The sequence below is a fragment of the Sphaerodactylus townsendi genome, linkage group LG05 (assembly GCF_021028975.2).
Source record: "Sphaerodactylus townsendi isolate TG3544 linkage group LG05, MPM_Stown_v2.3, whole genome shotgun sequence".
In the NCBI taxonomy this organism is placed as follows: Eukaryota; Metazoa; Chordata; class Lepidosauria; order Squamata; family Sphaerodactylidae; genus Sphaerodactylus; species Sphaerodactylus townsendi.
The window spans coordinates 32,186,980-32,200,387 of NC_059429.1; the positions used below are offsets into that span (position 1 = coordinate 32,186,980).

Consider the following 13,408-nt stretch of genomic DNA (forward strand, 5'->3'; position numbering starts at 1 on the left):
AATTGGTGAGATTATGATCACAAACTGTGCTCCAACTCACCCCGAGTTTACTGGAATCTGTCTCTCAAGAGCCTACCAAAAATGTACAGGTTTAAGGTTCTTTCAGTGTTGCCCCAATTGCATGGAGCTGTACACATGCACACAGGATCGATACATGACTTCCAATGGACACACATACGCTGTTGGTTGTTATTGTGGTCACCCCTTGTGTGTGCATCATTTGAAAATGTTTTATGAACAAAAATATTTTGCCTTCTGAGTCCCTGGACCAGTTTGGACACTGGGTAATACATTCACCAATCTGTTCTCTATGCACAGTAGGGATTGAGAGAGGAATGAGAGCGTGCCTGCCTTTCTTGTCACTCACCCAGTCCATGCCACACCTCCCAAAAGGAGCGATGCATAATATTTCAATAGGACGTATGTGCATGTGTCCCCAATGCGTATGTGACCAATTTTGAAAACTGACACTGCTACCTGGGCCTGTGTCCTATATAAATGATGCAGCCCTGGGTGGCTGGATGATTGCCAGTTCTGCTGCCCACCACTTGATGGGAACATATAGCTGGCCTATCTGACCCAATGGATCTTGTTTTGAGCCATCTCACATTTATATCTAAAACTTTTCCTATTGGTTCCCATATAGAGTATAAGATAACAACCCTACCAGCACAAACAGAAATAAACATGCTCTCCTACAGCCTCTCTCACTCCTGTCCGCCCCATCCAGAGCTAGTGTAGTAGAAGTTATCTAGTCAGAGTAGAATCTGCAAGACCCAGGTCCAAATTCTCACTGTGCTATCAAAGCTTGCTGGATGACCTTGGGCCAATCACATATTCCCAGCCTAACCTAACTAACAGGGTTGTGATGTGGATGAAATGGTGGGAAGAACTCTGTTAAGATGGTTTGGGTTTCCAAGATGTGGTATAAATGAGATAAACAAATCCTTTCTATTCTGCAGTACTCACTGCCTTGGGCGGAAAATTGTGTTGCTTCCCCAGTTAACATCACAGGCCAAAAACTGGAAATAAATAAAGATCACATGTTCTTAAGAAGCCCAAATTACGATAACTTTTCTTGTTGATTATCCCACAGGCTATACAGGGTCTTTCTGTGAAATTGATGTGAATGAGTGTAGCAGTAATCCATGCCTCCACGGGAGCGTGTGTGTGGAATTATCATGGTCAGACTGGTACAGAAGAATTCCAGAGCTACCCTCGGAGTTCAGCTATCACACAGCAGAAGGTTATGTGTGTGACTGTCAGACTGGATTCACAGGTAACATAAACCTTCATCTGCCGACATTGTATACTTGTGTCACAGTCTAAAGTCGCCCCCTGGTGGACATGTAATGCAATAAACAGTTAGGGCTATTTTCTTACTCCATTATTGTTTCCATGGAAAGAAAGGATGTATACCCTCTTAGTTCCAATTTATTTCAGTGGAATATAGGCATCTGTTTAAATCTCTCCCACTGGAACTTAAATGTCATTAAGATGGATTGTGCCATGTAAGTACAACATTATATGTTTTGAGCATCCATTTCTGTTTCGCTGAATATGTACAGAGAATACCAGCAAATGTGTATAAACGAGTGAACAAGTGTATTGTGCAGTTTGCTCTTTAGGAGAGCATATTTGATTCTGCCAGTCTCCATTTTGGTTTCACAACAACCCTGTCAGGTAAATTAAGCTTAGAGGGAGTGAATGTCCTTACAGGCTTATGATAAAGTATTTGAACCTTGTGTCTCCTAATCTGACACTTAAGAAGAAAGTCTTTGTGACAGAGAATTTGATTTTCAATATGCTTTGAGTTACACTTGTAACTGTTGCAGAGAAAATTCTGAAGAAAAAGTAGGGAGACATTTCAGTCCCTCATAGAGCTGTCTTTGATATTCATATGATCTTGTTCTTATTTGATTCAAAATCTGAATTAAGCGTATCGATCTTTTCAGGAAAGATGTTTCTTTTCATAAAGTTGATCACTTCCATTCAAACACCCAGTATCACATTCACAGTTAAAGAACCAATAATGATTATAAGACTGTTCTATGCATCAGACATTTAATAAGAATGATGTGTGCCAAACTAAGCATTTCCTAAACTTTGCCTGCCAGTGTATAAATATATAAATGAGGGCACTTGTTGATCACAAAATCTTCAAAGGGGCTAGTGATAATTTTAAAAAAAATCATTAAAGAAAGTATCAGCCATCAACATTAACATAAAGCATAAGAAATAAAATATTACAACCTTCAGAATAAACAGAGTAAAACAATTCAGTCAGTAAAAGCAGCAGGTCAGAGCAGCTATCAAACACAGAACATCAAACAGCAGAACATCATAAAAATCAGTGTACCGGTACATTTAATTTAAATCAAACACAGGTAATTTCTTTGCCAAGGGGCAATAAGGGCAGCTGACCTTGGCCTTCCTGGTTGCCTTTGGCCTTGCCCCTCCCCCACCAAAGGAAGGGGTCGAACAAGATGAAAAACAGGTTCCTGCCACCACTCGCACCCCTATAGCTGGGGTTCAGATATCTGGCTTCTAGAAATTGCTCTAACCTACCTGATAAGAAACAAGGGCCATCTCTTGTTTGGCACTAGTGGTAGGGCTGGCAATGGGGCAGCAGTGATTCTGCAGTCCTATTCTTGATTTTTGCCCAAGAATTACTAAGAATACCCCTCTAAACAAAACTGTCTTCCTGACCAGTGTCTGGAGGCCAGAAGGGATAATGTCAGCTGACTTATTTGGAGGATGGAATTCCATAAACTTAGACCATGGGGAGATCAGCTTTTCATATCTTGCCTTGGGGAGAGAAGTGGTGGTGGTAGTAGATCAGTGAATTTCAAACCTTTTAGCTTCAGGGAAATTTTTCATGGTACTTTGTCTTCAACAAGCTCCCATATATCCACCACACAGCAGAACCCATAGAGGTGCACAGAATATTGGGGAACCAGGCCTGTCGAGTTTCACAGTCACCTGGCATGGAAATGTAATACACAACTTTCTCCAGTGGCTATAAATTGCAAATTAAGATCAGATCAGTAGTGACTGGCAAGCTCTCTTGTCCACTCTTACTGATCTTCTCTTAATGTGCCCTTCTGAGTTCCCTGCAACACAAACTAAAATCCACTTTCCTATGTAAGTTTCTAGCTAACACTACAGGCCTCAATTAGGGTTTCTTACAGGTCTCATATGGTGGAAATGCTGATACACTAGGCGCAATAACCTCTACCATTTCTTGCCTGTTCTGATTCTTACTTGAGCAAGGGTATATGTTTGTAAATATTGCATATGGGGGAGTCTGAGTTCACAATCAAATTCCATATCACTTTGGGAAAGACATCGTGATCTGCAGCAATGACACCATAAAAAGGCACTGTGATCTAGACCAACAAAACACCTTAGTTTTGGTAATAGTCGCCTGTTCTAATTTCAGACAAATATACTGACAGTATTTAATGTCACCCACAACCATGGGTTAATGAAGCCCAAGGCTGATTTGAGAGTGCTATAATTCATTTGACAGTGAATTGGTCCCCCTTGCTTCATGAAAAGCCAGCTTTCACCTCCAGCAATGTCAGGGCTTTCAGGAGCTTATTTCTTACATCCCTTCCAGGGTCAGTCACTGGGGCACATGTCCATTGGATGGCCAATCCTGATCTCTTAGGCAGAATAATCTCAGGACTCATTCATAGTGGACAAAAGTGGTTTGGGTGACGGCACAGCCAAAGTCAGAAGAGCTGTGAGCTGGTTGAGTTGTAAGTTTATTCAGTCCATTTGTGCTGAGCACATATTCTTATCTCATCAATTTATGTTATTTGTTTATCATTTGATCTATAGGCAATCCTTTCCCTAACAGGCTGTGGACGGTTTATAACAACATCAACAATAAAATCCACACAAATTCCTTAAAAAGTACACCCAGTGGTGCCTTAACCAGTTTCTAAACAAAGGGGGGGGGGGAGGAATAGAGAGGTAGGTCAGTCTGTTGGAATGCTGTTGCAAGCCTTCAACCATAAATGACAGTTAACAGTCATTCGTTCTGATCTACATCTCAGGGCTAATGTGAAATAGCAGCAATTATTTTGCTTAATGGACCTATCAGAATCATAAGGAAAACTAGATAAAATAAGGGCTCAACTCTAATCCAGAGACTGGAAGCATCTGGGGAAGGGACAAGAAATTTGCTACTCCCTGTTGCCGTCTACTTTCATCCACAGAGACTGACAAAGTCCCTGGAGGGTTAGACTGGAGGAGAACCCAACAGACTGATATTGATGGCTGGTGGTGAATGCTGGTTTCCACAACATGACATTCCTGCAGCCATGGGCATTTTCTGTATCAACTGCTTGATTTGGAGTGTTTTTTAAAAAAATCTGTACGTCCTGGAGGGACCCTAAAGGACAAATAGAGTAAGAGTTTCTTTTTGTATGTAGGATGCTGAAGCAGACAGTTCTGTCGAAATTTTCCTATCAGCCCTGACAATTCTGAAGACCACCATTGACCACTAACAAAATGGAAGGCTCTCAGCTGTACCATCCTTTCAAGACAAATAGTAGAACAAAATTTGAATATTAAAGACCAACAAAACTTTTCAGGGTATGAGCTTTCATGAACCCTGATGTGAATGTCCCAGGTCAGCCTGATCTCATCAGATCTCAGAAGCTAAGCAGGGCTAGATGGGAGGCCACCAAGGAATACCAGATAATTAAGCATAGGAAGGCAATGGTAAACCACCTGCTGGTCTCTTGCCGAAAATCCTCTTAGAGTTGCCATAAGTTGACTGCAATTTGATGACACTTTACACACAAGCTTTCATAAACCAAAGTTCACTTACAACCCCATCCAAAGGACAGGCCCCTGGACGCAACACTGTAGCAGCTCTACTGTTTCCGAAGAAGGCTTTCCGGTGGCATGGGGAGACAAAAAGACCCTTCCTGCTGCTGGAAAGCCTTCCTTGGGCTTAATAGACTTACCGTATATACTCGCATATAAGTTGAATTTTTCAACACATTTTTTGTGCTGAACCCCCCCCCCCCCCCTTGACTTATATGTGAGTCAGGTGTATTTTAAAAATATTTTAGGGTTTTTACTTTGTCGGCTGCCAGTGGGTGCAGTTTTTAGGCACTAGCAGCACCAAAATTTCAGGGATTGTTCAAGAGACTCTCCTGATGATACCACCCAGGTTTGGTAAAGTTTGGTTCAGGAGGTCCAAAGTTATGGACCCCCAAAGGGGTGCCCCCATCCCCCATTGTTTCCAATGGGAGTTAATAGTAGATGGGGCTACATTTTGAGGACCCCTTGAACCAAACTTCACCAAACCTGGGTGGTATCATCAGGATAATCTCTTGATGATACCAGCCAGGTTTGGTGATGTTTGGTTTAGGAGGTCCAAAGTTATGAACCCCCAAAGGGTGTGCCCCACCCCCCATTGTTTCCAATGGGAGCTAATAGTAGATGGGGCTATATTTTGAGGACCCCTTGAAACAAACTTCACCAAACCTGGGTGGTATCATCAGGAGGATCTCCTAAAGATACTCTGAAATGTTCACACTGCTAATATAAACATTCCTCCCCTGACCAAAAATCCAGTTTTGAAGGATTTTAACTCTTGTGTTTTAGGTTGGTTGCTGGCTGAGCTAAGGTTTTTGTACTTTTAACGTTATTGTTGAGACCGTATTGTTTTTGTTGACCCTCTTTTCCATTTACAGAACTAGTTTACTGTTTTTCTTTGAAATAAATATTCAAAAACATCTAACCTACTGATGCCTCAATTAATGTAATTTTATTGGTATCTATTTTTATTTTTGAAATTTACCAGTAGCTGCTGGATTTCCCACCCTCGACTTATATGCGAGTCAATAGGTTTTCCCAGGTTTTTGTGGTAAAATTAGGTGCCTTGACTTATATGCGGGTCAACTTATACACGAGTATATACGGTACCTAAAAGCCAGGATAAGTTCAAAGTCCTGGGCACCAGCATTGTTGAGGCAACAGCTGGGTGGAGCAAACTAGTATCAACTCCTCCCCCAGCCACACCTCTGAACTGTGGTAGCACAGGAATGCTGGCAGGGCACTCTGTACCACATTTGGCCATCATGGAGGGCCACAGCAGCTGCCCGCCAGTGGATCTACCCCTCTGCCAGGGCAAGTGCCCCAGGGAGGACAAATCTGATGGCGTGACCCCACCAGCAGCAAATTCAGCCCCCCTCCCCCATGCCTGCGGCTGTTAATCAGAAATTTTGTTCTACAAATGCTGACTAATACATCTATGGACTTGTCACTTCCGGGGGGGGGGGGAGGTTCCCACACATGCATGCATGAATATTGCTTGATTTCTAAACCTTTATGAATCACAATGGACTGACACCACTGAAAATTCCTGTGTTTAAGGTGATCTTTTTCAGGCAAGCGATCAGGAATGATGGGCAGCCCAGTCCAGAGGCCCTTGCGGTGACTAATGGCATGCCTCTGAATGCCTCTGCTAAGCCAACAGAGATATAGGAGCACTGACGCGGCATTCTATATCGTGTCTGGCTACCATGTAGAGCCCCGACGGTTGGCTGCCGGTGGATTTGCCCCTCTGCTAGGGTAAGTGCCCTGGGGAGGGCAAATCCACTGACGCAACCCTGCATAACCTCCAAAGGCAGATTCACTCCCCCCCTCTTTGGATTGGGCCATAAATTATTTATCACTTCGATCCTACGGCCACTGAGTTGTGAACAATCCATCAGACCGACAGCAGTAATACACTATGCCTCTGTAGAGCATCACAGGACAGCCTCAGGAGTTTGCATACACTTGGCTTACTGCAAAAAGGTTTTTCCATTTTTTTAAAAAAAGAGGACAATTAGCACTTTAAAGCACTTTCCGCTCTTTCAGAAATGCTCTGATCTTGAAAGAGCATTTGGAAAAGCTCAAAAGAGATCTTAGGGTTTTTCTTTTTGGCAATGCTTTTTTATAACCTTTCTTTAATCCATCAAATCCCTAAAATAAAAAGTTGTCCGTTCTGTCAGCTTCTATGTACGATAGCCTGAATATATTTTAGGGCCTTTTCAGACTCCTTTTACTGTTGGAATTTTGTTTAATTTGGGGGAAGTTCTGACAAAGTGTTCTTTTGAATCAGGTACAAGCATCGCTTATCTCTGTCAGCAGAGGAGAATAGCTGGATCAGGAAATGGACTGATAGCTTTGCATCTATATTTATAAATACTTTTTAAGCTAAATTTCAGCCCCCCTCTTTATTGACCATCTCTTCCCACATGCCATGATAGACACGGGGCTATGTATATGCTGCAGCTGCATAGAAATGCTTCGCTAATGCTTGGTGAGGCATTTGGTATAGCACACTGCTTCCTCAGAACTGAGAAATTATTTATTTTTTAAAAGCGAGCTCCTTATCCTTATGTCTTTGGAGATCTACTTGACAAAATTTCAAGCAATGTCATCTAAAACTTTCAGGAACTGTAGTGGTAAGAAAGATTTTCAATGGTCAAGGGAACGGTTCAGTATCCTGCATAACTCCTTGCCCTGGTCTCACACAAACCCAGAATACAGTATGCAAAATAATAATGGCAGAAATATACACCATAAAAGAGAAAGTACAGGCTGCATACATTCAGCTTCTCTTAGCTCAGAATTTAAATTTTTAAAGGAAGAGTGTCAAAGCCTACATTTTCTCCAGAAGATTTTGCATGAGTATGAAATGGGTTCCTCTGATATAATGTGAGCACACATGGTTTAGAATGCATTGTTTTTATGGACCTCTCCAGCTCCTGAGTGTGTTTTTACTTCCATTATTAAATGTGACTCTGGAAGTAACTAAGAGTTAGAAGGCAGAGGCATATCTATGGAAAATGTAGCCTGGTGCAAAATCTGAGGTTTCCAGGGGGCCCTTGTATGGGTGGCCGCCCTCCTCCACCACAACCAAACAACTTTTTTGCACCAGGTCTTGAAGTCAGTGTATGGACCTGTAGGGGGGAGGAACAGAGGTGTGGGGGCAATTTTCCACCCCCACGTGACTAAATGGCCGCAGTCCAGGGACATATGTTACCTCTGTTAGAAGGTAATGAAGTTGTTCCTCAGTCGTAACTCTTTGCATCTTTTCCTTATAAAGGATAAAGAAAATGCATACTGTAATACATCGCTGTACTGGAGTCTCTGGAGTCAAAGTCTCATTTCTTTGGGTCCTTTACCCAACCAATCCAAGATATAAAATTCCATGAGTTATGGATGAGTCATGTCACAGTAGTCAGAATTGGGGCAATCAGCCTGGTTCTCACCACTCATCATCTGTGTGGGCCATGCTTTCAATCCCAAAGCTACCACCAATTAGCTGAGTGTCAAGGCCCACCATGCACTGGTAGCACCCAGGTGACTGGAGCACCCTTGAAGTCCCAACACCACTCTCAAACCTCTGGGCTTTGCAGTTCAGCCCCATACTGACCCTACCATGCAAACTATTGTGGCATGTGACTTCACAAGTTAATATATGCATTGGTGTGCACCTCCAAACCACCTCCAATCAGCTTGGTAGCAGGGCCATTCTTGAAAACCACCAGATAGGGGATTACTCCTGCCCTAAACCTAGAGTCAATTACTGAGGCTTTAGAACACTTACAAGTCTGAGGTGGGCGCATTTGTCCAGACTCTATCATCCCTCCAGAGATGGCCACGACAATGAATAAAAGGGATGGTCAAAGAAGGAAGCAGAGGTTTAGCAGGTATGGTTTGGGAACAACATGTGTGACAGACTACCTACTCCCTTATGAACCTACCCAACCATTGTGGCCATCTTCTACATCCTTGCCTCGGTTGCTCTCCTCCCCTCCTTTTGAGATTAGGCAGGTAGCAGCCCAGCAGGTAACATGAACAGCCTTCTCAGTCATGCCACCCAAAGTCTGAAACTCTTTCTCCAGGAAGACTTGTCAGTTCCATTCAGTTGCCATCTACCATTAGTAGATGAAGACTCTTTGGCCCTTTCCACACGGGCAGTTAATGGCGCCCTGGGGATGGCAAAAACGCTGTCCCCAGGGAGCCATTTGCACAGGGGGCGCAGCTGCTTCAAAGCCGCCGTTTTCCGACCTCGCTCAGGGAGCGAGGTTTCCGGAAAACAGCGGCTTGGAGCTGCTGCTGTGAAAACAGCAGCGGCTCCAAGGCGCCCTCCCCCCTCCCCCCTTCACTTACCTTGTCTCCGGCCGTCCGGCGCATCGCTGAGGCCTGGGAACACGCCCCCCTGCCCTGCAACGCTGGAGCAGTCGCGCAGGGCCGGGGTGTGTGTCTCCAGGCCTTGGCGACGTGCCGGATGGCCAGAGACACGTCGGGTCGCCCGGGCGACAGCGCTCCGTGGCGCCGTCATCCCGGCTGTTTCTGGGACCGTTCGTGCGAACAGTCCCAGGGGGGTTGGGTCGGCCTGTGAAGCGCCAACCCAACCCCCAACGACACCTTGTGGAAACGGCCTTTGTTTCTTTTGGCATTCTGTTAGCTATCCCCTGCTTCCTACCAAAGTTTTAATTGTTGTTTTTATGTTTTTGTATGTGTATTTGAGCTCTGGTTTGAATTGTTTTAATGATGTGTTTTTGTTGGGGTCAATGGTCTTAAGATGTAATTTTATTATGTATGTTCCTAATTTGTTAGCCACCTTGGTGGCCTTTATGAAGGCAAAAATTAAGGGTATACATTTTGTAAAATAATTAACAAATTCATAATACGTGCTGGGCCCATGTGCAACAGGAAAAATACCTACAAACCAGGATTAGCACAATGTTTCTGTCTACACAGACTTTTTTTTAGCATTGTAAGCTATAGCAGGGAAATCCACAACTTTGACATTCTTGATTTTCTTGTATAATAGAGTAGAGACTCCAGAACTTTTATTCAAAAGGACTGAGCCATCTATTCTGTTTTTAATCTGAATTCTCTCTCTCCCCCTCACTCTCTCTTACACACACACACACACACACACACACACAACACATCTTGTGCATTTATCAAATTGTTACATATGTAATTTAGTTCACAAAGGGTTTTTTAACATTTCCCACTAGACTGTAATGGAACTTGTTCAGTATTAATTCCAGTTTTCTGCATTTCACAAATGCTTTCATGTAGCTCGTGAATATACTCTCAGCAATAATTTAATGAGGAGGGGACAGGCTAGGATTTCATCCTTCTTCCAAGAATCTCATAGATAGTTCTCCCCTCTTCCATTTTATCTTCACAACTGACCTGTAAGGTAGAATTGTGAATGGTCCAAAGTCACAGAAGGAGCTTCATCGATCCTTTCTGCAAAAACCAAATAAAATGTTTTGAGGCAGGAAATAAAACATTTCCTCCACTGTTCTGCATGGTTTTTAGCCTAAAACATTTTATTTCCTAACTGAAAACGTTTTATTTGCATGCCTTGCCCTAGAGATTCTTTTTTGAAAATGGTTTTCTGGCAATGATACTTTTGTGGAAACATTTTCACTTGCTGTGTGGATCTCTTTAAAACATTTCCCACGCTGCTCTGCAGTCCCTGAACTTCTTTACTGGTGCCATTTTCTGAACTTGCATCAGCCATCTCACACTGTATCTACATCAGGATTTTTTTTATTGGGGGGGGGGTTGTGTCTATGTAGTTACACAGACTCAATCCCTAGAGAATTGTAGAATGAGGCTTTGAAGCTTTGTAGAATCAAATCTAAGAAGACGGTTTTTTTAAAAAAAGAATGACCATAAAATGGCGGCCAGGAAGAGTTTTCGAGGGGGTGAATGTGGACAAACGGGGGTTTAAAAAATGTTCTGACATTTTTTGCAAAATGTTTTCAGGAGCTTGTGCAGAAAGGGCCGTCATCTGTCCTTTGAACCCAGATTACCCCATATTGACATGTCAATGCAAAACACTTATACTCTAGAATAATTCAAATAGTTTTAATTTTATTTGGAAACTGACATTTGGTACAGAAAATACCAGTTACATTATTTATGATATCTATGCCTTTACCTCTTAATAATTTAGACCCTCTGTCTGAATCAGAAATGTGTGTATGTATGTATGTATATCACACATATAAAGCTAATCCTCCTGACTAAATTTGAAATATGTCCATAACTTTGGACCCCCTAAACCAAACCTCACCAAACCTGGGTAGTATCATCAGGACAGTCTTCCAAAACATCTCTGAAAATTTGGTGCTGTTAGGGTTAGGGTGCCCCCTGCAGGCCAAAAACCAAAAAACATTTTAAAATATTTTTAAAAACCACAAATGGGGACAGAGCTTCGGACATGTAATGGGGGGGTTGAACCTGAGAAACCTCCCTTTACCTACATTCTTGTGCTCTTAACCACTATACCACACTGTTCAAATGAAGGATGTTTCATTCTAAATATACTTATTATAAAATAATTATGCATAATAAAAACACTACTAACATAGACATCATGTTCCCCTTTTCAAAAACTGAAATAATCCTTATTTTTTAATTAAATGTTAAAGGGAAAATTATTATAACATCTTTATGTTTGTCAAAGTCACAGTAACACAGATTAAGAACCAGCCTGTGGCCACTTACATAAAGATTCCATAATGCCTAGGGTGCAGATGATTTCATCTTAAAAACAGCAACAGCATTCCAAACATTACTACAAAAAGGTTCAGAATGGCTGTAACAATTACAAATTTAGTTTTGAAATGTATTTTAGATTTCCATGGAGGGTGGGAAATGAGTTTTCACCTCTTTGAACTGTCAGATTTCTGAATTGTACAAAACGGTTGACATTTTCTTTTAGAAATAATTGCACCTGGGTTGAGAAATGGAACGCCCTAACATGGTGTATAAATTAAATGGGCTGATTTAACAGATTGGTCTGCGGTAGAATTCAGTGCTTCCATACAAGAGACATGGTTTTGATGCCAGGATGTGACCTCTCAGTTAAGGGGTCAGCCTAGGTGGGAAACACTGAGGAATCATCATATATAGACTTGGGGGGGGGGGAGCATTTAACATTGATAATTCCCAAACTGTCCAGTCTGTGAAAGAAAAGCAATGTCATTTTCCACAGGAAATCCAGTACGGGTCATTGTGGGTCTTTACTCAGCTAAAAAACAGGGGAAAGGCTGGGGAGATTAAACACCCTCAGGACTGTTTTGCGTACCCTCTTAATTACACTTGCACATTCAAGGGTTGCTTGAACAATGCACGCTCAGCTGCAAAACTGTACTCAGCTTTATCTTGCAAGCACTGATACATAAACATATTTCCAGTAACACTGCCCCTCTTTTTTTCACACCCATCATTGATCATTGCACAATATTGAATCTTGCCAGTTTTTTACAGATGAAGACAACACAAAGGAGGTTAAAAACAGAATGTATCTATTTTTGAGACTGAAATATTAGCCTTGTCTTCTTTTTGAGCAGAACTATGTTACAGAACTGTGATAATGGATTGATCAGAGAGATTATGAGAATAAGGGCTTTTTTACAAGTTATGATTGGATGCCATATTTGTTGGAGTTCAAATGCAAGGATTAAATATTTTGTCTTTATTGCTGTAATTTTGCAGGGCACAGAAAGGACTCCAAATGTTCAGTTAGCCGCAGAATCCGACTTTCTGACTATCTCATTATTTTCTTTCATTTCTTTTTCTTTATTTTAATGGAAACTTCCTCATCCTTATGACTGCAAAGGTTTGAGTGACATGTTGAAATTGCAGAAGACAGTGATTGAATGAGGCTTTAGTTCCCAGGTAGCTTCCTGCCTCTTCCACAACTAGCAAATATAAATCATATCAGAATGCTAAACATTACAGAATTATGCAAAAACTAAAGAGGAAGCAACCAAATGTGTGAAGCAACTTCACCCCAAATGCATTGTGGTCAAGGTGAGCTATGACGATGCAAAAGTGTATTATCTATGGTGGCCAGTTCTCATAGATGTTACCCATTATGATTACAGTCATTGTGAAGAACATACAGGCACTCCCTAGTTTTCTTCCAATGCAACTGGCAGTAAAAGATCAAATGAATTACAGGGCTTCTTTGCATTAGTGAGATTGTAGGTGAACCTCATGAATAACTGTTGTGATGTAAACCTCAAAATAAGGTGTGTTAATGAATACTGGAGAACATACCTTTTATGTGGTGTGTCACATAAATGATCTTTTTACCTAAATGATCTCCCTTAGCGCTTAAGCTCCTAATTGCAGGAGTGTTTGCAGCTATGAAAGAATGTGAATGATTATGCATTGTTATTCTAACTCATCAGTATGGTGGGAAACAGATGCGGAGCTGATTATAAGAACACATTACCCAGTTTGGATTTTTAGATACCTCTTCATGACAGAAGAACAGATAATGCAGAAGGAAGGCAAGGGTCAAACTTCCTATGACTATTATCATCAGCAATAGCTAAGGAGAGAT

At 41.9% G+C, this 13,408-nt stretch overlaps 1 protein-coding gene across 4 annotated transcripts in view; it reads left to right on the top strand.

The window, feature by feature from the left end:
* The window catches only part of CRB1 (crumbs cell polarity complex component 1), a 160,214-nt gene that overhangs the window by 70,603 nt on the left and 76,203 nt on the right, over positions 1-13,408 (top strand). For all 4 annotated transcript variants that reach the window (XR_007244568.1, XM_048497121.1, XM_048497122.1 and 1 more), the window contains one exon: positions 1,097-1,279. Coding sequence is in view for 3 of the 4 variants with exons in the window: in XM_048497121.1 (XP_048353078.1) it covers positions 1,097-1,279 (183 nt within the window). In the remaining variant the exon portion in view is untranslated. The remainder of the gene's footprint in view (positions 1-1,096; positions 1,280-13,408) is intronic.